We start from the raw sequence: 26,900 nt of genomic DNA on the forward strand, positions 1-26,900 counted from the left end.
AACTTGACTAGACTAAAAAAAGTATGAACGTGACTAAAAACTAACAAAAACTGAAATGATAGACTACACTAAAACAAAAATTCAAACAGGCCACTACTTTTTTTTTTTATTATAACATTCTACAGATAACTTATAATAACTTGTTTCATCAAAAGTTTGATGTGGCTTGCCATCCAAATTCATATTCTGGCACATTTTAGGCTACGCTCTTATTTTGAAGGCAACTTTGCTAAACCGGAAAAGACTGTCGCCATTGCCTACGAGCACTGAGTTCGTCATCATTAACTGCCCGCTGTAGTGTACCTTCGTCATGTAACGAATCCATACTTGCATGGGACGTAGAACGACTGGAATAATTGATGTGATTCATGTGGACAATTCATGCTGTAATCGGGCTGTAGGCTTTGGGTTATGAGAAAGCAGAGGTCAGACACAAGCACTGATTAGAATATTACTTACTCTACATCTCTAAACATGACCTCAGGAACATTCTACGCATTACTGGCTGGCTTCCTTGGTGCCTTTGCCTCCTCATCAGCAAAGCTATCCCTTGGGGCAGACTACCTCAGAGAGCTATGTGAAACAGGAGTGAACAATTGGGCTGGTGGTAAACATTGGCCTAATCAGAGTGACACAACTCTCTGTGAAAGGGTGAGATCATTTACTACTTTGTCCAACTGAGTGAGAAGAATATTGGGGTGAGTTTTTCAGAACTCGTGTTAGAACTCTGAAACTTTGAAAGACACGATTTGAAACTCCATAATGGGGAAAGAACAGATTTGCAAACTGGCAATACAAATTTGCAAGCTAGTAATACACATGTGAAAGCTTTCGACATGTGACTTGACATGTCAACATGTTTTAACATTAGTAAGCATAATAATTCAGTTACGAGTGTTCAAAACGTGTTTCTGCTGAGTTTCTGAGAGTTCTGATCAGGGTCGACAGTGTGGCATGTTGCCACGCCGTGAAAGATGTGAAACTCTGAAAACGGGGACAGATTAACCATGCTGGGTAAGGCAAATTTTATTAAACTAGCTATTTTAGTTTGTTTGACACGATTCAAACTAAATATCCCACCCCCTCCCCCTTCAAAGCCTCTCCCACAAACCCACTGTTACGCGCATTGATACACCTTTTGGTCCGTGTAGGCTACTTTGCGGCCAATGGATTTTCGTTTTGAAATTAGAAAATCTAAATCGTTTCCCGACTACCATTTAACAGTAGGAAAACAAAAAAACAGAAAACTATGTTTTGTTTTGATAATGGAAAACGAAAAAACGATCCGTTATCTGATTTTCTTTGATGTGCTTAAATATGGAAATCGGGATTAAAAATAGTGTGTGGAAATCTTTCTCAATTTAGCGTAGATTTTTGTGTTGTCACCCGGAAGTTGCTCCCACAGGCTTGACAGTCACATATTCAGGATTAGGCCATAAAGTGAACTAGGAAAAAGTGGCTAGAAAGTGATTTTCGTTCCCACACCTGGGCACTACTTTTTAAATGCATTTTTGCATAGACAACACTCTTATGGACTTTATGTTAAAAGTTCTCCGCAAAATATCTTGCAGTTTTTTGTCACGATCCATAAATGTATATGATTGTCATTGTACATTAAAAAAAACCTAAATTCTTATGCTGCTGGTTTTGCTTGTAACTTTATTTTGATTCATTTTAGCAACACAAAATAGTTCTCAAACTGTCATTTATACATGTACCTAAACATTTGAGACAGGTATTGGTGCATTACTATACTCAAGTGTGAATGTAGACCATGAAATATGGTACATTTGTAGAAAATATGCTTATACTTTATGAATTGGCACCAAGCAAAATTAAACATACACATTGTAAATTTAGCTAAACTGTGATGTTTTATACATCAAAATGTTCAGTAGGCACAGTGTAATCACAGAAAGATAAAAATAAAGAAGCACACTGGCCCAAGTTGTCTGAAATGACTCAAAATACTACCCCGTCACTTAATTCTGAATAATGCCAAACATTTGACAATTCTACAATAGATTAATTACAGCTCAAAAACAACCTAAAATACAACACAGCGCATCTTTACTCATCAGTATTATCCCTACTCGTCAGTATCATACTCATCAGAATCATCTTTACCCATCAGAATCATCCTTACTCATCAGAATCATCCCTTCTCATCAGTATCATCCCTACCCGTCAGTATCATCCCTACACATCAGAATCATCTTTACCCATCAGTATTATCCATACCCATCAGTATCATCCCTACACATCAGAATCATCTTTACCCATCAGTATTATCCCTACTCATCAGTATCATCCCTACACATCAGAATCATATTTACCCATCAGTATTATCCCTACTCATCGGTATCATCCCTAATCATCAGTATCATCCCTACTCATCAGTATCATCTTTCCTCATCAGAATCATCCCTAATCATCAGTATCATCCTTAAGCATCAGTATCATCCCTATTGCTATAGTCAGAGCTTTCATCCCATGTAGCCCTTTCCTGGGTAACATTTGTTTCCAAGGTAACATTTGCATTGTTTTGGCACCGACAAATCAATACCAGAAAGCCTTGCAGACATACAGGAACATCTTCCACACTCACATTTGCCTTGCTTGCAACTGCCGTGGACTACCTGCAACACACTTTCAGGGGCAGGATTTCTAGTCAAGTATTTTATTGTCAAATGCACAGAACAACACAAGGTCAGACTGGTCAATGAAAAATCCTTAGGACAAGACAACGCATAGCAACCTGGCATAACATAACATATAAGTACACAGAACATAGATTACATCTATGATAAGCAAAAATATAATAAACCTAATATATAATATTAAACCATGGTCTGGGTGAATACTCGATTCTGATTGGCTGCAGGGGTGTACATTTTAGGGTGAAAACAGACACCTACTGCGCCATTGCAGAAAAACTGTCTTTTCACCGTTCTAAATTATTCCGCTGGCTACACAGGAGCCTGTACAAAATATCTGAAATAAGTAACCATAACAACAGTGACGGAGTCAAAGCCTCCATTTACAATTTTGAAAGACTTTAACAAGCCAACTTGTATTTACAACAATGAGTGACTTCAATATTTATTTTAACCTATTTGAAAAATGTTTCTTTTCTGAATGTAGTGTGTCAGTGTCACGTAACCGCTCATCTCACATCCCATTCGCTATTCACCTCTCTAATCAATCTACTTCACTCTGCGGCCAACACAACAGTAGCAGCAACTCTACACATGGCCGATTATTTTCTTCTTAAAAATCTTGATTTTATTTGGGGACAATGACATGGCTTGATAGCTGGCTAGTCTTGTTGTTAAACATACTGTCAAATTATAATCACTGTTTGGAGAAAATGTCAACTTTGATGCGATCATCTCACATCCATTTGCTATTCAACTCGCTCCACAGGCTGCGGCCATACTGTAGCCTAGTACTAGTATATGGCCGATATTGTTCGTGAAAATCTTGATATTGATTTTGGGACAGTGACATGGCTGGTTAGCTAGCAAATCTTATTGTCAAACATACTGTAAAATTATATTTACTGTTTGTCAACCGTACACAATGTTATTGCCTTTGAAGCCTGCTAGCATAACGTTAGCTTTTGGGCTAATAGCTCAGCCAAAGGAAAGCCGGTGTTGGTTCTATGAGCTGAGTGGACTATAAATATCAGAGTTGGCTAACGTTGAAAAATGTTAGATTTCTATAGCAAAACGCCTTAAAACATAAATTAATGTTTGTAAAAAAAAATTGTACCAAGTGACCATGGTATAATGGGATAATGCCCTTCGAGGTGTCCAATATCATCTGATAATGGACTCCACGGAAGCAACCGTCCTCCGCTGCATGTCGGACGGTTCACGCCTCCACATCGTCCATTATCAGATGATATTGGACAACTCATCAGGCATTATCTATAGTATAGTAAACCTCTAAGTACACAATACACATAGTAACCTATACTAACCGTATACACCTAAGCTAACCTAAGACAAGTGAAGTACAATAGTGTAATATAGATGATAGTGCAACCAGTAGCTGAAAGTGGCAGTGTGTAAAATGACTAGTGAGAAGTGTATCAGTGTCCATATCAATGTTCATTCAGAAGCCTGATGGCCCTTGGAAAGAAACTGTTGTCCAGTCTGCATGTGTGAGACCAAATGCTATGGTATAGCCTGCCAGAAGGCAACAGGGTAAAATGACTGAATGATGGGTGGTAACAGTCTCTTAGCGTCACTTGTCGGGGGCATGGATAGTTCTGGCAAAACTGACGATGCCATGCAGAATGCTTTGTATCTTGCATCGTTCACGGTTTTGGCATATGAGTGGCCATACAGGTGGCACACATATTTGCAAAGTAGTTCATCATGATGTCAGGACAATAACCTCTCTCTCAACGTCAGAGGACATGATTGTGGACTATAGGAGGCAGCAAGACGAGGAGCATGTACCCCTACACATCAACGGATCCGAAGTGGAGAAGGTCAGCTGCTTCAAGTTCCTCGGGGATGAACATCAGCAATGATCTCACCTGGTCTGTTCACAAGGTGGTCAAAGCGGCCCGTAAATGCCTCTTTTTCCTGAAGAAGAGACTGAAGAAGTTCGGCATGGTCTCAGTCATCCTCACTAACTTTTACAGATACACCATAGAGAGCATTCTGACCGGTTGCATCACAGTGTGGTATGGAAGCTGCACAGACAGGGACCGCAAGGCCCTATGTAATGTGGTTCATTCTGCTGAGTTCATCATCGGCAGGAAACTCTTAGCCCTACAGGACACCTACCACACACGTTGCCTCAGGAAAGCTGGCAGGATTCTAAGAGACTGTTACCACCCATACTTCAGTCGCTTTACCCCGTTGCCTTCTGGCAGGCGTTACCGCAGCATTCGGTCGCGTATACGCAAACTGGACAACAGTTTCTATCCAAGGGCCATCCGGCTTTTGATTGGACATTGATGTGGTCATTGATTCATTTCTTACTAGCTACTTACACACTGTCAGTTTAAGCTACTGGTTGCACTATCAGTAATATTGCACTATTGTACTTCACTGTACTTCACTTAGTTTAGAATAGGTTTATTGGGTTAGCAATAGGTTATGAAATGTATTTAGGATTTAGTATATTGTATTTTTATATTTATTTTTATATTTAGGAGGTTTACTTATTTACGCTTAGCATAGATGTAATTTATGTTCTGTGTACTTATATGTTATGTCATGCCAGGTGCTTACGTTGTCTTGTCTTAAGAATTTCAGTGCCCAGTCTGACCTTGTGTTGTTCTGTGCATCTGACAGTAAAATACATGAACAAAGTTAGACTGGTCCAGGTTAAAACTGCTACCCATATTTGTAAATACAGTCAGGTATTTGTCTTTCTCACAAGCAACAGAAAATGCCTTTCTTTTGCCTTTGCCATAAATGTCAATGAAAAGCCTGTAGCAAGTGGAGTGAAACCCAGTGTCTTCGGGAACATTGTCAACTTCTAGACAATGTTTGTAAGTTTCCGCTATTATCTGATTCTCACCCTGCAAGCCAAGCCACCGTTTGGCCCGGTTTCTGAATGTATCCCACCGTGTGCAGGTAAAATACTTAGTTTTTTCTTTCTTTATGGACGTGAGATGCATATAGCATTGTTTAAAATCCTTACCACGTAGTTTTGAAGGTCTGGCCTTAATTTCCTTGTTTTCGCTACTTGATATTTACGAGATTGATGGAGAAAACCTCAGACTCTTTAAATGTTGTTACAAAAAGCGGCCACTTTATTGGTCTAGCGGCAAGCACGTGATGATTTCCTCATCACTCATGATCAAAATATAATTACGCGATGAAAGAACTAGTGCTGACTTTAAACACTAATAAAAAAATAACTGCAGGATTCCCCATGGAGAACTTTTTTTCTCTTGCTCAAAACCAATAGGTGTTTTTATCAGAATCAAATGAATGTATTGCCCCTTATATGGCAACGGGATGAAACGAAAAACGGCTTCACCTTACGGCAGGGGTGTCCAATCCTGGTCCTCGAGGGCCACTGTCCTGCATGTTTTAGATGTTTCCCTGCTCCAGCACACCTGTTTCAAATGAATGGATCGTTATCAAGCTCTGTGGAAGCCGGGTAATGAATGAAAATATATCAATGTGGACAGATGTGTGATGTCTGGAGTGGCCTTAAAAGTTTTCTGGGACTGCAGAGAACCAATGTACACCCTGCAACATTAGCCTTAAGGAGTGTGGCACCTTTGCAGATACTCTGAACTCGTTCTAGAGGGCTTAACTTAACCAAATAGCCAAAGGCAACAAAGCATTATGTCCGATAACATCAGTAATGACAAGGTCCTGGAATGTAACCACATCTGTTGGAAATACAACTACTAAACATGAGTAAATCCTTGATTCATACTGCAGATAATTAAATTCCACACACACAGGGTTCTGTCAAAATACTTGCGATGTACGTATTCTGTGATCCGTTTTATTATTTAGGATTCCTCCGTCAGGAGGAAACCTATTGTTATTGGTGGTTTTATTATTTGTAATTCTTGTACCATGGGAGTCTATGGCAGCCCCTAGACCCCATCGACAACTTTTTGTGAAATTTGGCACACTCATTAAGGACAGTCCTTTTTATACTTACACCAAGTTTCATGTCTCCCATTAGACCACTCTAGCACCACCAATGGGTCAAAGTTGGACTTGTGTTTACACACGCAACTTTTGAACCGTATGATCGATTTTCAAAAATGAGGTACCATTGGATTCCCTGTATCAAGACGAGTTTAACACACCCTATGGCGTCAATTTCCAGTTATATAGATTTTCCGCCATTTCCGGTTTTATCAAAAACCTTTGAAAGCCTACTCCTCCTACAAATTTTGTCAAATCTTCTTCAAAATGACCAGAGATGATCTTCAGACTAAGCCTAACAAAAGTTATCGAAAATAATTTTGATCGTCACAACCGTTTGTCCGGTACACCCAATCAAAATTGGCAAAAAAGCAACCAAACAGGAAATTGGATCAAATCTTATCAAATTTTTGAGATATCAACACCAAAGTTGGTATATCGGTGAAAGACATTACATCATGTTACAATGTGCAAAGGCAACTTCATATCTCCAATAATGATTGATATACAGCAAATCAAATGTATCGCTAATGCTAAAATTATGCTGTACACATCCGCCGGTCAAAAAGTAATACATTGATTCAATCACAAGTTCATATGAAGACTCTTGAGAATGTTTAGTACTCAATCTGAAAAAAAGTTGAATGTAAGATGAAAAGTAGATTTTAATGAATATTTTAAATATACATGCTTGGCTAATTTCAGAGTTATTTGGCTAAATCCTCTCTCCCCTCCTCCTGCCCGCGCGTGCTCCAAATCCTCGCACACTCAGCCTTCCCTTACACACGCTTGGCAAGATGCACACGCAACATTTCAGGAGAGTGTGGGCTGACCAAGCCCCCACTAATTCCTTGGTCTTTAGCAAAGGCCCATGTGGATCTTGATGGTATTACATTTCCGATTTTGTATGCAATGGTAAAAAGTTCTCCAAATCCTGAAACATTGATAGTAAAGGCCAAGAGTAACAACCACACTTAAACAAAAGGCCATGTGGATCTTGTTGGTATTGCATTTCCGATTTTGTATGCAATGGTAGAAAGTTCTAAAAATCCTGAAACATTGATAGTATATTACCACACCACAACTGGCCAACCATTACCCATAGGTGGCGCTACAGGCCACGCCCTAAAGCACAAAGATACAAGGCTTTCGGGAATGGATAGGCCCACCAAGCTTGCTCCCTTCACTTCTTGGCTTGAAATAAAGAGCCTTGTGGATCTTGATGGTATTGCATTTCAGATTTGGTATCCTATTGGTAATTCTGCAGCATTGATTTTTCTAAACAGTTACAATTTGTCAAGAATATACATTTTTCAATGGTTCGCAATGCTTTACACATCAGCCAGTCAAACAAGTTCATATGAAGACTCTTGAGAATGTTTAGTACACAAATCTGAGAAAAAGTTGACAGTAAGACGAAAGGTCGATTTTTGGTGAATATTTGAAACATGCATGCTTAGCTAATTTTCTAGGCAAATTTCCAATGAAGTGTGTCCCCTGCTCCTCCCCGTGCGTGCTCCAAATTCTCACACACTCATTCTTCCCTTGACACACGCGCGGATTTGGCAAGACGCACACTCAACATTTCAGGAGAGTGTGGGCTGACCAAGCCCCCACTCATTCCTTGAATGTCTGCATAGGCCCTTGAGGACCTTGGTGTCATTGCAGTTCCGATTTGGTATGCAATGGTAAAAAGGTCTCAAAATCCTGAAACATTGATAGTAAAGGCCAAGAGTAACAACCACACTTTAACCAAAGCCCATGTGGATCTTGTTGGTATTGCATTTCCGATTTTGTATTCAATGGTAAAAAGTTTTAACAATTCTGAAACATTGATTACCCATAGGTGGCGCTACAGGCCACGCCCTAAAGCACAAAGATACAAGGCTTTCTGGAATGGATAGGCTAAACAAGCCCGCTCCCTTCACTTCTTGGCTTGAAATAAAGGCCCTTGTGGATCTTGATGGTATTGCTTTTCCGATTTTGTATGCAATAGTAAAAAATTCTCAAAATCCTGAAACATTGATTGTATAGGCCAAGAGTAATTACCGCACCACAAATGGTCCACCATTACCCATAGGTGGCGCTACAGGCCACAACCTAAAGCACAAAGATACAAGGCTTTCTGGAATGGATAGGCTCACCAAGCCCCCTCCTTTCACGTCTTGGCTTGAAATAAAGGCCCTTGTGGATCTTGATGGTATTGCATTTCAGATTTGGTATCCCATTGGTAATTCTGCAGCATTGATTTTTCTATACAGTTACAATTTGTCAAGAATATACATTTTTCAATGGTTCGCAGTGTTTGGAGGAATCCGCCATTACTGCTTGCAGTTATATTTTATTTTAAACTCTATTATACATAAATATCAAAGTTATCTGAGGAATTCTTTCCTCAAAAATTCTTTGAGTAATGTGCGATGGTGGTGCTGTGGAGGATCCACCAATTCCTTCTCTGCTGCTGGTGGTGAACCTCTATGGTGGATGGGCTGCATGAGGATGCTTCCTTTGGTGTGGATGGGCATGCTAGATGATGTTTTGTATTGGACATGACTCAAAACATTGATCACATTAGTGGATCAGATTATCTTTCATATTCCTGTAAATACTGCACATGCCTGTGTGCATTCTACATTTTGGATGTGTCTGACACCACAAAGTTCTGGAAAAGTGAAGTTCTATTCTATTTGCTATCGCTTTTGCAGTCTCTCAATCTCAACCACAAATGTGTAATGTCAGAGAGGCAAGACACAAGGTTGACTCTCAGGGCAGATTCAAGATATACATTGTTTATTTTGAATAATTGTCAAACAATGACAATCACCCCTCCATATCACTCCATCCCCTCCATGTCACTCCATCTAGACCTCCATCTAGACCTCCATACAACTTCATCCTTCAATGAGAGATAGAAGCAAGAAAAACATTATGGATATTTTGACTTTTCCTGACCTTTCAATATTCAAACCCCATATTGTGAAGTCGGTAACAGCACTACTGACTAGTTGAATGGTCTCCCTTCAGTGCGCAATTGTTTAGATATCCCCCTATCAAACTCCTCCACTTCACTGAAATAGTACAGACAATATTAATTCTAGGTAAGCATAAATATCAGTTACCCTAACAAAGTAGTGTACATTAATTAGCATTCCTTAAGTGGTTGATAATAAAGGTATTAATAGTAGATTATAAAGTTGTATGGCATTGTGCAGAAAATGTACATTCTCTACTTACCTCCGACGATAAACTGGTCCAGAGATGAAGACCTTTTCTGCATCCTGCAGGGCCAGATTCCTCAGCATACTCAGGCCGTAACCTAATGATGGCCTACAAAAATTATTTGGTACATTTTTAAAACATTAGTCCGCAGATTTCGTTTAGCTGACAGATCAAATCCACTTGCTTTTAACCTATAATTTTTTTGAAGTTTTATTAATGTGCTGGCTTTATCATAAGACACTTACAGTAGTTGGGATTGCCAAAATCGCACTATGGTTTCAATAAAACAAAACAAATAGTCTAAAAGTTCGCATTTCATAAAATTATCATAAGCGAACAGATAATTGTACCAGAATTGTTTTGAACGTTTAGCTAACTTAAATATGTTGAAGAATACTTGATTTACATAAGCTACGTCGCGCTACTGTTTCATAAAACAAATAAACAGAGTAACAATTTACAGTTAGTTTTTAAAAGCTATGTGTGTAGAGCCAGCTAGCTAGTGCTATAACTACTGAATGTTAGCTCTAGCTAATCAAGTAGTTTGTTTGACGTTGAAAACCACTCCACTTGAAATGATTTCGACAGCAAAGTTGAAGTTAGCTAGCTAACATTGTCCAATTGTCCAAGACACCAGAATTGTTTTATACATAACCATACGTGATTCACATTAGCTACTTACACTCTGATTCTAGTCCATCTTGTTCTGAGCCGTCATCCTACAATATTCACTACTGCAGGAAAATATTATCTTGTTCCGGTCCATGTTTATCCCATTCGCTACGTGGCGTTGTCAGATAAAACGAGGGTCCTAGAACTGCGGTCCTGAAACTGCAGTCCTGAAACTGCAGCTCTCCGGGGTCTCTGGCTCTGCAGGTACCCCCTACTCAAGCCCTTGCCTCTCGGCTTGAGGTCAACTTATCTAAAACTATCTCCCCCAATAATTTTTGTTCGATTCTCGAACCTGGCTCATACTACTTAGCCTGGTCCTAACCAGGCTAAGTAGTGTGTACATTTCATTTGTACAGAGGGTCTGGGATCTCTCCATTGACAAACGTTAACTTCCTTGAAGGCGGGTCCTCTGTTGAAGTTTAAAACTATTGGATCCGCCCAGAGCCACTCTGATTTGTCATAACCAATCGCAAGCGTTCGCCTTAGCCAACTCCTTCACCACTACAGTAACGGAGCTAGCTGCTGTAGCTGGAAAATCTAACTTTTCCCGAACCCCGTGGGGAGGAGGGCCACAACATCATGGCCACCAACAAAAGTCAGCAAGGAATGTTCTTGCTCCGGCTTTAACCTATATTCGGCAGCGTTGCCGCAACCGCAGAATAGTTTCGCTCGCATCTTTCTCCGCCGCCATTACTGAACTACTCAAACAAGTGCACGACATTAACGTCATCGTTCTCAGCCACTCCCTCTGTTCGCTGATTGGACCTACAAAAAATGTGTTTCTGGAAACCGACTTCAGAACCGAGCTCCCAGACCTAGTACAGAAGCAAAATCTAAATAGAGCGGAAGTACGTAGGAGGGCAGAGCCAGGCTACATACTACTAGCTTTTTCATAGAATAATTTTGCTGAGTTTGAAACCTATCCGAAATGGGTAAACTAGCACCCCATTTATTTGCTTACGTCAAGAAAAGTTACCTGGAAACGTGTACGCGGATACGAACAGGGGATGAGCACAAAAGGGAACATCAGCAAATCGCTGATTTACCTGAGCTTAAAGCTAAACAAAACTTCTCATCATCCCGGCTAAACCCTCCATCTCCCACGATCTGTCAATCACCCTAGGATCTGCGACGGTGACCCCTTCATCCTGTTCCAGGAACCTTGGGGTTACCATGGATGACGAGCTCTCCCTTACGGCCCACATTGCCGCAGTCTCCCGGTCTTGTAAATTCACCCTCTACAACATCCGGAAGATCAGGAGATACCTGTCTGAGCACTCCACCCAGCTGCTAGTCCAAGCACTGGTCCTCTCCAAGTTGGACTACTGCAACTCGCTGCTCGCTGGTCTCCCAGCATGGTGCAACCCTCTCTTCAGAGGATTCAGAACGCAGCGGCCCACCTGGTATACAATCTACCCAGACGCTCCCATGTTACCCCGCTCCTCATCTCTCTCCACTGGCTACCCATCAACGCCCGTATCAGATTCAAGACCCTGGTACTGACCTTCCGAGCAGTGAACGGGACTGCACCCGACTACATCAAGTCTCTCCTGCAACCTTACACCCCCAGCCGTCACCTACGGTCTTCTTCAGACAACCGCCTGGTGGTCCCACTGCTCAAGACCGCCTGGTCCCAACACAAGCTCTTCTCCTGCCTGGCCCCGCAATGGTGGAACCAGCTCCCCACCTCCATCAGGGACACTGACTGTATCCCCACCTTCAAGAAAAGGCTCAAGACGTACTTGTTCCGGGAGTACAACGGCACTTAGGAATGCTTGGCTGCACCTGATGTTAGTTTCCTCCAGGATCACAATGACTCTTATTGAGTGACTTGTTGCTCTTGTAGGTTAGTTATAACGAAGTTAAGTCTTGTACTTGCCGTGAAATATTTTACTGTTGATTGTTCTTCAACAGGTACAGTCCTGCACTCTTTGTGGTTCATTTTGTTTTAATTTGTAACTTGTATAACTGCATGCTCTTATGGGTCTTCCCTTTTGGCACTTGATTATTTTTTTCACAATGCATGCTTCATGTTTTGGCTGCTTGCAATGTTTGGGACTACCTCGTTGTTATGATCAGTGACCTATGCTCTTTTGTAAAGCTCTCTCTTGGAAGTCGCTTTAGATAAAAGTGTCTGCTAAATGCATAAATGTAAATGTAATGTAAATGCTGTCTCTAGTTAACTCTATGATGTCAGCATAGGGCGCATAGCAGAGAAGATGAACGATATAATTGCTTGCAGAGCAATCGAGCTTCGATGCTAAATTTGATTACATCGGACTCACTGAAGCATGGTTCCAGAGTCTCATCAGTCACCTCACAAGAAAGGGTCTCCACCAAATTTGAATATTTTTCTAAGAAAGTCAGCAACCTGTGTCTCTTTGACTTTTGGGGAAATGGGCCATTTAATGAAAAAATGGACAATGCAACCATATTCGGAACCTGTACACAAAATGCTGTGTTATCAAAAACATATTTAGATTTCAAAGCATCACTAATATATGTATTATTACATTTACTGTAAAAAAAGAAGTACAATCATTAATAACAACATTTGGTATAGTGGGTAAGGGTCTTATTCTTGCATATAACAATGTGCTTTGAACTAACTGTAATAATGGTATAGGTATTGCTTTACAGATCTTGTTGTATTCTCTATAAGTACAGTTTAAATTATATTTGTCTAAGAAAGTTTTATATTCCAAAAGGTTACCATTATCATCTATTACATAATTCACAAACACAATGCCCTTTTCATACCAATCATATTTAAACAACGATTTCCGATTGATGACCCTATTGTTCCATAAGGCTCAAATCTTTTAAGCTAGACATTTTTAGGCTCAAATTTTTCTATCTCAATTTTTTTGGGAGGGCTCGAATTTGTGTAACCTGAATTTCCCAGCCTTGAATTTTTGGGTCAGATTTTTTTTTACATTGAAATATATATTCATATGCGACTTCGGTGTTGTTTAAATTTCAATATTAAGTATTCAATGCCTTTTAAATTCAAAACATGTCACTGATTTGTTTCCATACAAATGTCAGCGCGCCCTCTACTGACATCCTGAGTATGTGGACCTGAGTGACTGTCAAGCTCGTGGGTGCAACTTCTGGGTCACAACACAAAAACCTATGGAAAATTGAGAAAGAAGATTTCCACACACTATTTTAATTCCTGATTTCCATGTTTAACCTGTTAATTAGTAGCGTGACACGTGATCTTTCGAAAGCGGGCCCCACAGAGTACCGTCACACATGTGTGATTCTAAACATTCCAACCGACTATTTTCCGATACACAAAAACTATATGACAAATGCTATATTATGCCTTTTAAATGTACAATTAGGAGGCTAACAAGTAGCACTAGCAGGTAGTAGCATAGCTTATTATGCTTGGTTGCTAAGTAACGGAAGCTAACTAAAGCTAGCTAGCTTCCGTTTTGCAAAAATAACTCACACTGGTGGAAGTGTCGGAAATATTTTGAACTCACTTGTTAACAGGTTAAGCACATCAAAGAAAATCAGATAATGGGTTGTTTTTCGTTTTTGTTTTCCTACTTCAAATGGTAGTTGGGAAACAGCTTGTTTCCCGATTTTGGTTTTCTCATTTCAAAATGAAAATCCGTTGGCCGCAAAATACACCGACGCGTTTTGGATGCTGGTTCGGAGCCGGTGCTAATCTCGAACCAGTTCTTTCTCTTTCGACAGCCTGAGAACCGGTGTTGGGCCGAAATCTCACTCCCCCCCAGAATTCCACTCCCTTACGCGTGAACACGTGCACTGCCTTCCTAGCGTATTGCTATGCGTAGATTGGCGAACCGAAGCGAGTAAAATGTTAAACATAGGTTCCCTCGTCTTAGGCTCTGAGGAAACTGTCAGTAGACTATTTTATTCATGTTTCATTAAAATATAAGTTATGTGCGCTACACTTGAGAGCCTATCCGATTTGAGCAAGGTGAAGTTAGTTTCATATTCCACATTCGTCTCACATTTGGAAGACGTATGTGAGGCGTATATCATGCTATTTTCAGAGATTAGCGATTTTTCTAACATTCTTTTAAAAACATTATTGAAAAAGTAACAGGTGTGGAAGTAGACCAGACATTATTAGAATAATATGGTGTATTTCTGAGATTCTTTGACACAAGTTTGAAAAAGTTATTGAGATTAGCGAGGATTTCATGCTATTTTCAGAGATTAGCAATTAATTGGAATTTTATTCAAAACTATATTGAAAAAGTAAAGGGCGTGGAAGTAGGCCAGACATTATTAGAATAATCTGGTCTATATATCAGATTTTTTGACACATTTGAAAAAGATATTGAGATTAGCGTGGATTTCATGCTATTTTCAGAGATTAGCGATATTCTATCATTCTTTTAAAAACATTATTGAAAAAGTCAAGGGTGTGGAAGTAGGCCAGACATTATTAGAAAAAAAGCTGTAAGCAGCAATGTGGGTTCCTCTACAAAATGGCAAAATATTATAAAAATGTACAATGTAGAAGGTCAAGAGTTGGACAACGAAAGCAAATTGGCTTCAAGTTTGGCCAACAACAATAGGCTAAATGGGGATTTGAACTCATGAGCAGAAGGTTACAAGTCAGTCTCTCTATCCTCTCTGCTACACACCAACTGTTTTATGAATAGAAAATGAATAGAAATGGCAGAGTATTACCTTTTGTCAGCTTTGGGACAAAGGTTAAGAAACGGTTGACATTTCAATGTCAAATTGCATGAAATTGCACATGGTACTATTCCATTCCATTTCACCCTACATAAAACTTCCATGAATGCTGTTTCCCTCTCCCAGCACAGGTCATGCCAAGGCAGAAATACTTGGTAGCCTCATGTCGTCCAAAAAATGCCTCCCACAATCAAAACATTGACCGTAACACCGCCTACAGTATTTCACAAACCTGGCTTGATAACCATATATAGTGTCTGGCCCTGAGAAAATCTCTTTCCGGGACCTGCAACTATCCACTATCACGGACAGCCCGTGGGAAACTGGGCTAGGACACAACCCATATTCAACTGCATGCAAGTGTGGCTTATGACAATAAGATGGCCAACTCTCTGTTCCTATTAAACTACACAACATGCACACTCAAGGTGACCAACAAGATCATATTAACTGAAAAAAATTTACATTACAAACATCTAACTGAACGAAAACAACAACTGAAATCCCTCGCATGGCTGTTGTAACCAACCTATTTTACACAAGTCTTTGCATTTTTTGACATGCCGCATGCTGGGTACCCAAGAGCGCTGACGCTGATTATCTAGCTGTGCTCTGACTGTGTAATATGACGAGATGCTAGTGACGAGTCTCTTGCATTTAACAAGTTTTGCCCGATTAGCAAGCTATTTTTCGAATGTTTTGTTAGCGATTGAATGGTAATGCAAGCTAGCTAAAACAATGTTGGGTAGCTAGGCTAAACTGGTTTTCATAGCAACAGAAATCAACAAATCATATCAGTCGAACTTTATTCAGAATGGGGGGAATAGCGGGAACATTAAAAGTGTAGTGTACAGTAAAAGTGAAATGGAACGTGTCTTTCTGCCTTGAAGCTGCGTGCGCATCATCATGAAGACCCCATGTAAATGTCAATGTCACATCCAAGCTAACAATTTCGCCAAATCTGACTGCAGCTTTGTATACCATAAGTACTGTGTTATGGTTGTTTGAGTTAAACAACTTGCTTAATGATTTAAATGTCAAATCCAACTATAAATGTATAAAAGAGAGAGTTCCAATCAAATCTCTTTTCTTTTTAGAGGTTTAAAAGACAACCTTTTACTAAACTGACACGCACCAACTCAGAGAACTGAGTTTCAACATCCATTTACAGATTTAGTCTCTATTTTTTACTCTACTCTTAAAGCATAACTAAGTTTAATTTAATGTCTGCACCTCTCTGTCACCAACTGTCTCTGGAGTGGGGGGTGGGGGCTTCACAGGGTGTCCACAGGTGTAAACAAGTTACATTTAAGACTTAAGACCTTTTAATACCACTTCCAAATGAAATTAAAGACCAAATTTATGATGGAAATACAAATCAAAAGTGGAAATATACAGTAATCTTCCCAAACACCGATGTCTGTTCAATATGAACAGTATGGTAAAATGACAACAACCGGTTGAGTTTAAGAACATTGACTAAATGTGTGTCATGCGAAAGGATAACACAAAAATGGAATTGCTGTCTTAAATTATATTTTTTATTACACAATGGTGGACCAGAAACGAGCAATTCCATGAATCCCATGGAAACAAAGGCTAATGTGTGAGATGAACTGATGTGGAGCACAAATCATCCAAGAAGCAGTACTTCTCTTGAGTGGTTTTCATTCAGATGACTAATCATTGGATTCATCCTACCAGAGGAACCCTAATAATAAGAATACTAACAAAACAATAGGTTTCCTCCGACCGGAGGAATTTTAATAATGTGGTCTATATTTGAGATTCTTTGACTCATGTTTGAAAAAGATATTGAGTTTAGTGAAGATTTCATGCTATTTTCAGAGATTAGCGATTAATTGGAATTGTATAAAAAATTTAAGGTCTTAAAAGTAAAGGGTGTGGAAGTAGGTTAGACATTAGTAGAATAATCTGGTGTATATTTGAGATTGTTTGACACAAATTTGAAAAAACTTATTGAGATAAGTGAAGATGTCACGCTATTTTCAGAGATCAGCGATTTTATATCAATAAAACCAAAACATTCCATCGATCGATTTCAATTTTCCTTTTCTAAACCAAATCGGAAAAACCGAAAAACAAACTTGTTTTGGGGTTTTCTGTTTTAAAACCATAAACTGAAAAACAGGGGAAAAAGAACAACAAAATTACTAGTTCTGTTGCAGTTCCATGGTCGACCCTCACCTGGTCCCACATCCCATTGTTGACTACTGCACATCTGGAACAAATGTATATGTACATATAATATGTCCAGTTGGTGCAACAGTACACAAATCCATTAAATGAATTACACTCAATGATATACAATGCGTAGACCAGACATACTGAAGATACATTTAATTTGCAAAACACAATTTCAAATTCACTAATTCAGTGCTTGATAGGGAGCACTAAAAAGCATGTTTTAAATGGAGCTTTGATAATAAGCATGTCTGGCTTGGTAGCTAGCCAATGCCTAAAGGGATGCCTACTAATTGCGGAGAAGTGCCTTATTTTATTTTTTCAATGTATATTTACTGAGATTTTCAAACACAAACACAGTAGAAACAATAACACTGGGACAAGCAAACAGACACGACACCACCGAAATTCGTTTTTTAACCACTATTTGAATATATATTCGAATTTAGAATATTCGTTGACAGCCCTAGTGTGTAAGTGATGTCCGCAGACACCCCCTGTGGATAAAGGGTAATTTGAGTTTAGATATAGTGACATGGAGGAGAAAGGGGAATAGGTGAGATTCTCTGCAGCGCTGAAGCATGTGATGACAGGTAAGGAGGGCTAAAATGTTCTATAAAGCAGAAATGGGGTGAGTGAATGCTGTCAATAATCCCTATGTGCTCCTTTGTTAAGAGAAACAATATAACTTTTTCTTTGCATAGTATAGTACTCACCTGTACACCTCATCATAAATTATCAAATTATTTGTAATGGGCATGGTTGCAATTGCCACAATTCTGGCCACGTGGGTGGCCCCAAACATGCAAATGTTTTCATTTTGGTCCATGTGTTTCATATGGCCCATGTATTCAGCATGGTAGGGGATGGGATTTAGATTACGACACCCTTTAAATAGAAGAGGAATATGTTAACGCTGATTCGTCGGTCCTTCAGTGCATGCATATGTAATGACAACATTTTAATTAAAAAAAAAAAGAATATCAATTTGCCAAAGTTAGGCTGCTTACATGTCGTCGTTGCTCGTGGTAGGGCTGATGAACTTCTCGACCAAGCCTTTTTTCAACAGCATGTAGTCGTGAATGGGATAGGACTTTGGTGATTTTGGCGGAAAAAGTTCCACGCACTGCATTTATGGGGAAAACCAAACTTGAAGTGAATTTATATGCCTTGATATTATGTTTTTCCTTTCCCCTTTTGGTTTTGAAACAGAAAAACCGCGACAGAACTAGTGATTTCTATTGTCAATTTTTCCAGTTTTTCCCGTTCTGGTTTTAAAACAGAATAAACGAAAAACAAGTTTGTTTTTCCGATTTGATTTCGAAACTGAAAAATGAAAGAACGAAGTGTACATGAATCCGTGTATCATTCGTTCTTTAATTTTTCAATTGATAAACCAAAAACCAAAAACTATTCGTTTTTCCGATATTCTATTGAGAAACCAAAAATGATAAACCAAAAACGATTGTTTTTCTTGTTATTCAATTGAGAAACCAAAATCGAAAAACCAAATTAAAAAACGGGGCACTAACCGAAAATGATTTTGAAATTTAGTTTTTGGTGATCCGGAAGTTGTGAACCAAATGACTTCTTCGTGTATTCCACTAATGTCTCTTAATCTAGATAGCCTACTCAAACAATCATGGAGAGTTTTATATTGTTTAGAGGAACAAAACGTGTGGCTATCAAGGAATACGACTTGACAACCGAAAAAATCGGCAGGATCTTCCAGGTTTTCTATTTTTGTCTATAAATCCGTTATATTTATTCGTTAACACTGGACAGGTGTAGCAGTTATTTTAAAATGTATAATGCACTTCCCTCACTAAGGTTCATAGTGCCAGTCTTTTTGTCACAGATGACAGCAATGTGGCTGTATTTCCAAGGACTGACCACTTTCGCCCTTTGGACCTTGTAATTTAGCCTGGCAGCCAGCCCAACTTCTCCCCGCCCACAATAAAAATTTGGTCGGGAAGTTGGGTCTGGAGGGTCTCGTATTGGGGAACAACTACTGAAAACCAGAATCTGGGCGTACCAATAAAATTGCCAGGGCGGGCTTTACACGATGATGGACAGATTATCAACAGTAACGTAATCAACAACGTCACGAAAGAGCGCTTGGGTTGAATTCGTTTTCAACAAACAACATATTACGTTGCTCTGATTGGTTGTAGGTCTATCCAATTGAGCGAAGAGGCATTTGTTTTACGAGTTCGGTTGAAACACGCCCCGTAGTCACAGCCCAACGGAGAGTTTTCAGACTCATATTCTGACTAGAATTATGAGTATGACAACGTCAGGCTACTTGTAATTAGGGGGCATTACAAGGTGCACGGCGAGAGTGTCAACCTGGAGGACTCATCTAGTGTGCCAGTTCCATACAACCCCACCCGCTTTTCCTTCCACCGGTCACCCAGCGCTGCTGCGGGTTCTGCTTCAAGGGCTTCTGTAACTCCAAAAGCCTCTGTGGTAAAAACATTCCAAAGGTAATCAAATAAACCTTTCACTTCTTAAATGCAACTACTGTTTGTATCACACCGGATTGACACATCAACCCAATGTAACAGTATGTTATACAATTAACCTTGTGTTCAAGGCAATATAAACTTATATTTTGTAATGCTAGACATAACTACAAGAAGTTAAACTTACAACATTTATTCACAAATGTGACTTGAGCCTTTTTGACACCAAAAATACATCTGCAAAATAATGTGCTTTCAATGTCATGGCTACATTATGTCAGAAGTATATCTGCATAATTTACCTGGATGCACTGGCTGTAATAAAGTAATAAGGCCTAAACAATATAAATGAGTAAAACATTCTTTCATACCAATTTTTTGAAACATCTTAATTGCTGAACTTGTTGAAGTCAAGTTGGAGACGAGCAAAACGCTAACAGTTTTTACTGAATTTGAGGCATCTGTTACGGGCATCCTAAGTAAAGTCAATGAAGCCCTTGGACAAGAAGACATGCTCATCCTCACTAACAGCCAGGGAAAGAAAATATTGGACTCTGAAGGAACCAAAGGTATAGTTGAACACTATTTATTGTTTATATGATAGCCTCAGGAATACCACATATAAATCCAGAATACTTTTAGTGTATGCTTCAAAGCCCAGTGGGTTCTTGAAACCTTTAGCATTCAACATTGTCACCCTTAGAAAACCATCCTATTTCCCAAGACCTGTCACACCATATGCATAACTGGGCAACAATTTTTTATACAGCAACAGCTTTTTGGAAGCAAAATGCTAGAAAAATATTTGCCGAGCAGGAAGATGACTTCTTGCAGTTAAAAGCAAGTAAAAAGAAGAAATCAAGGTACTTGATTTGTATTTTTTGCACAACATCACAATGGTTGCCTATTTATATGTATGTTATCCTAAATTGATTAGTGAGGAGGAACTGCTCTATAAGATATTTGCAAATATAGGCCCCAGTACCAATAGTCACATCTTTATAGAGAATCTCATACACAACATTGACTGATTCATAATCTTCATTTTGTCCATAGCCAGGTCACGCACGAGAGTTGGGGTCGCTAAGATTCCATTCATTCATTGACTTTGTTATATTTATGTATGAATATTGTTGAGAACAAGTAGGTTATAAAGGGCTTGTTGTATATTTTGCTTGTTATTCAGTCGACTACAAGATAGTGAGAATAGGTTATCCTGGTAGCCCAGGGACTGCACGAGGTGTCCAGTACAATGAAGCAGCTGGTGGAGTTTGCTAATTGCAACCGCAGAACAACATTGTCCCTGACAGAGGCCCAAGCATCAGCTGTTAGAGATGCCTTTGCCTGTGTTGTCTGCAAAAGTACGTTTTGTAATATAATTTTCTTCAAAAACCTGTATTATCCATAACTCAAGTTGTTAAAAATGCATAACTGTTGCAATACCTTAATTAAACGCTGTCGTTTTTAATACTGTTTTCTGAATTCAATTTGCAGATCCAGTGGTTGAGCCCATGGTGTCGTCATGCTGCCAAAGCCTTATTGGCTGCAGGAGCTGCATTGAGGAGTGGAAGAAAAATTCTACCTTTTGCCCAAAATGTCGAGCTGATGATTTTGGTTACAACATACAAAAACTCACTGGACTCTGATGCATTGGCTGCACTGGGAAACATACTCCAGGAGTAACATTGTACAGTGGAGGCTTGCATAGTTGTAAGTTTAATTCTGGTTTTCCATGAACAAGTCTACAGTTCTAGCACAGACTTTGAAGTGCATTCAAACAAAACATTTGTATCCAGATTTCAGGAGTAATGTTGTACAGTATGCATGCTTGCATACTGTACATACAAAACATTTGTATCCAGATTTCAATACTGTGAAAGCTAAGCTTAAATTTGCACTTTTATGTATATATTTTTGTCAAGTTTTATTTAAAGTTTAATGTTAAAATGTCTGACAATACTGGTGTGATAAGTGTTATGTGTTTGTATGCCAGATTTTAAATCAACAAAATTAAAGTACAGAATTCAAAGCAATACAAGTTTATTTGCCAGATAACTCAACTGACAATTTGGGGGCACAGTGGCAGCTACATAATACTTTTAGATCAATATTTATGCCTAGATTTCTTTAAGAGCAAAACCACTTAGCAGAACTATGTGGCACAAAAGCACCACAGCATTTCCGTTACTTTTTCAGACATCTTTGGGTTACATTTATGAGGTACAACAAGGCATCTTGGAAAGGAGTATAGTCATTAGGTGCGTTCGACATGACCCGACTTCATGCGACGCCGCAGCCGGCTGCAGGCGGCTGACTTGAAAAAGTGCATTCTGGTTAGACTTTTTGTCCGACTTGAGACGGCGCCGAGGACACGACACTGTGACGTCGCCATCAAAGTACCGTGAGATCGATTCGAGAACTGCCGGCTGTGTAGCCGAGCGCATTTTCTCAAGAGCAACTGCACGGGTTCAAGTGACGACACAGCTATTTCATAATTGGCCAGACTCACACACGACAACTTTGACACGTGTTTTGGAATATTCGGACACCTTCAGTTTCGCCAACGCTTTAAAAAGTTTAATCGAATTAAAAATGTGTTGAAGAAAAGGTTTTAGTCAGCCTCTTCACTAACGGAAAGACCAAGTTAAATTATAATTAAAGTAAAGTAAGCAAACAGCGCTTGATCGGCCATGACTGACATCAACGCAGCAAACCACGAGAAGCTGGAATGTCCGACTTCACAGAGCAGTTTTCAACTCCTCCCCGACTGCAAGCGGCTACTCTCGCCGGTCGTTTCATGCAGCCGCAGTCCATGTCGAACGCACCTATTGTTTACCACATGATTAAAAAGAAGAGAGATGTCAGGGTAGTTCTCTGCAAAGTCCTGTTCTGCACAACATCTATCCTCCTCAGATACAAAGGGGTCAGTTCCAAAAACTGACACCCAAGTCAGTGTGGATCTTAACTCTTGCTCATACATGTTTGCCATAACAGAGGCACTGGGCAGCAGCAAATAACTAACAAAGCAATGCCGTTTAGGTTGTGTGTGGCTGGACTGTAAAACATAATCGATGCTTCTGAAGTGTTTTGGATATTAGGCCTACGTTTAGCATACCCGGGATCCTGTGTGAATTCCTTGATTGCACCACTCTGCCTAGTCCAATTTGACTTAATTGACATGTTAGGTTTGAGATGCAGAATTTAGTCAAATTGTCCTCCATGTTTATGACTTCTTGGTGCTGCAGGTGTACCAGGGCCTGTTTCAATGGGTAATTCACTCGATTGTTCACTCTAAGATTCTGTTGACGTCAAAACATGTATTTGTAGATTAAAGAGCAAGGAGTTTCTTAATTCCCCTTAAAAATGCTTTCAATAAAAAAAAAATCTGAAGAAATCGGTCAGTGGTTCTTCTGTTTGATTATAGTTTTACAAACACTTGTTGATGTTGTTCGGAGGTATGGTGGCCTGCTGAGGTTGTGTCTGTGTCTTGACAGCTTGTCTTGCATGTACAGGCACATGTAAAACTTCCTGCCATGGTTGACTCTGACTTGGTCCCAGATCCCATGGTTGACCACTGCAGATCTGAAGTAAAGTAATGTGTATGTCTGCACAAAGCTGCACTGAACTTAACTGAGCCAATAAGAAAAAGGCATTACATTCACTGAAAAGACAATATAGCACAGACAAGATTATGCCAATAACCTGTAAACTTCATCATAAATCACAAGGTTGTTTTTTACTGGCATGGTGGCAATCTGCTGTAGCCATCAACTGCCAAAACATGTGTCACACCGAACATCCTAAGCTTCTCATTTTGATCCAGAGGAAGTTTGTGGCCCATATACTCAGCATGATATGGGACTGGATTTAGATTACGGGCACCCTGAGGAAAATATAAAAATCATGACAATATGCCAGATAATGCAGGTTCCCATCTGTCACATTAGCTCACAATATTGCATGGGCTGGTTATAACATTCTAGTTGTTTTAAGTTCAACTCCTAAATATATTTAAGCTATTCCTAAAGGTGATGTAGCCTAGATCAAGATGGTTATGTATTTGTATTAGCCTGAATAACATAAAACTGAAATCTTAGCAGAATAGTTACCTGACGTCGGAAGTCATGGTATGGCTGATGAATCTCTCTTAAGATTTTTCCAACTCGACATTCTCCTGCATGCACTCCCATTGAAGATAAATAGCCAGTCATGAATTTGCGGCCATAAGTTGCGCCCCTCTGATTGAAAAGTACAGCCATTCGCTACAACGTTTGAAAGATTGGCAGGATATAAAATGTAAAAACCTGAATTAAAACATAGCCTACCTCGTATATTGATCCAATCACAGCCCTTTCCAGTTCTGTGTCCGATAAATGTCGTTTTTGTTTAAGGCCGTGGTGAGCACAGAACCTTCTAACACTCATTTCAGAGCATCGATGGATTCCCATCGGCTGCAGTTTTGGAAATCTCATTATGCGTCTTCCCAGTTAGAAATAAATCCATAATTATCAAAATAACGTTCCATTGCGGCCATGGTGTCGACACCATGTCGGGTTTATAGGCAAAAATAGATAGGCTAACCTGGAAGGTCCTGACGATTTTTTCGGTTGTCATCAGGGTTCTAAATTAAACTTTCTGACCACCAGCCAATGTGGCTATGGTAACAATCAGAATTTCCACTAACCAAATTTTTTCGGTGAAAATAAGAGAAATTATGAGTGCCACTGAATGCATTTGATCATTTTACAACATTGTTGGCATGCAAAGTACAATACAAACAACAAAATATACACTGAAAGTGCAAACATTCAATTTCAAGTTTGGGAATCTATCCACATTCTTCCTTTTGTTTTCTGGTGGACGCTCCGTTCGTTTCCATGGTTTCTCGCACTGGTTACACTGCAAACTGCGCGAAGCCAACGGGCGTATGATAACAACATCCGGGTCACCAAAAACAACATTTCAAAATAATTTTCGGTTAGTGCCCCGTTTTTCAATTTGGTTTTTCGATTTTGGTTTCTCAATTGAATAACAAGAAAAACTAATAGTTTTTGGTTTTTCAATTGAAAAAAGAACGAATGAAACACGGATTTACATGGACCGGTACCCAAATCAGGGAATCATTTATTCATTCCTTTTTCCAAAACTAAAAAACAAAACTGGGTGTGAGAGACTTATGTGTAAAACATCTATGTTTTACCTCAAGTATCTTATGACCATGAGTGAATAACAATGCAGCTCTGTGTTCCAGCTTCATATCCCACTACACCTGCTGTGTGGAGGTTTTTTGGTCATATGCAACACAGTGATGTGGACCTTCTTCTCCAAGGCCCTTAGACACTCCTTTTCCTCAGCCAGGGCCACTGTTGCTATAACTGCCTCCAACTTCATTTTTTCTGTAAGTAACACACAGTGTACTAAATGCAGAGGACAGCCACTTGAACAAAACTTATACTGTGTATGTGTTTTATTCAGACTTTCCTAGGTAAACTTGTCTTTGGAGAAACCCATTCAGCACTTTGGTGGGTGGGCATCTCACTCACCTTGTCAGGATTACTGGTTCTCCATGGTTGCCAAGCTCAAATCCAGCAAAAGGACAGGAAGGACCAATAATGGATGGCTTTCAAACGCAATCAGAGGAACCATAGCCTGGATAAAGAGACTGAATACACGCTTAAGAAAATGTTTTTGAAGTGGATTACAATGTGAGATTGCAAAGATAAGATGGTTGGTCTACTTGGAACCAAAAGCCATTGTCTACATAAAGCAAGACTATACTGAAAGTTGTCACCATTACACCTGTTCCAAAAGGGCCTAGGTGTAACTTGGTTTGGCCTGTGATACTGGGTGTCACCATGCCCCCACCTCTCATATGCTAAAATCTGGACAGAGTCTCTGTTTGATGGTCTCTCACGTCATTGAGTAACTTACTGTCGCATTGCTAGTCAGTTTGTTTTTCCGATTTGGTTTTGAAACTGAAAAATGAAAGAACTAAGTGTACACGGTCTGAGTACTTTTGCGTTCATTCATTATTCTATTTTTGGAAGTGAAATTAAAAACCAAAACTATTTAATACTAGTTTTGGGTGTAAAGGGAATTGTGAAGCATTATTCTGTGGATTCTTCATTTCCTGAGGCCTTCTCCTCAGCTCTGGCTTGTCCTTCTCCGTCTTCACCTCATGCTTTCTCTCACTGACTTACAATAATCATTGTGGAGTTTTTAAGATTTAAAGCCTTCATTTTGTAACATGTTTGCCTTGTAATTGATTTCATTTATTTGCAATGTTATTAAATACCTAGTTAATTTCCCCTTTATTTTGTAACATGTTTGCCTTGTAATTGATTTCATTTATTTGCAATGTTATTAAATACCTAGTTAATTTCCCCTTTACTTTGACCATTCTTGCTCTGATTTAACCCATAGAGTCAAATAACTAATTATACTGGTATTGGCATTATTTGGTGAATGTTAATTCTGTTCAGTTTACACTCTACCTTTAAACCTTAGGGGAATTGTTTTGGTTGTTTGGCCAATATTAAACCCCCTACAGGCCCCTAAATGTCCCCACTGAGGATTAGTAAAGTAATCTATGTAATTAACTAACTGACTGACTACAGGCCTATTTCTAACTTCTGGGGTCTCATTTATAAAACTGTGCATAGGATTCTTATTAAAAGTGTACGTACGCCCAAAAGCCTAAAATGGCGTACGCACAAAAAAAAGATTTATAAAACCGTGCGTACGCACACCTGTACGCAATGTTCCCTTTATAAATCACAGATTAAGTGTGCGTACGTGAATCAGCATTGTACCCCGCCCTGAACACGACCATTTTTAACCTTAAATGGTCATGCAAAGCACCTCATGAATGCTAATCTAGTATCTCATCATGACCCTGGCATGCGATTGTTCTTTACGGTGAATCATGGCGCATGAAAACTTCTCAGACACTGTTAACCTATTGGTGAAGCCCGAAAATGTTGGTGGCCGGTAGATCACCAATAAAAGA

At 39.4% G+C, this 26,900-nt stretch overlaps 1 protein-coding gene across 1 annotated transcript; it reads left to right on the forward strand.

Annotated features, from left to right (window-relative positions):
* The first annotated feature begins 242 nt into the window (after positions 1-242).
* On the forward strand, positions 243-26,203 carry tmem42a (transmembrane protein 42a). Its single transcript, XM_047027557.1, has 3 exons — positions 243-651; positions 25,143-25,289; positions 25,367-26,203. The coding sequence occupies exons 1-3, from the start codon at positions 475-477 to the stop codon at positions 25,502-25,504; spliced, it is 462 nt and encodes a 153-aa protein (XP_046883513.1). The 5' UTR covers positions 243-474; the 3' UTR covers positions 25,505-26,203.
* Positions 26,204-26,900: the final 697 nt, after the last annotated feature.

Source organism: Hypomesus transpacificus, chromosome 2 (genome assembly GCF_021917145.1).
Source record: "Hypomesus transpacificus isolate Combined female chromosome 2, fHypTra1, whole genome shotgun sequence".
In the NCBI taxonomy this organism is placed as follows: Eukaryota; Metazoa; Chordata; class Actinopteri; order Osmeriformes; family Osmeridae; genus Hypomesus; species Hypomesus transpacificus.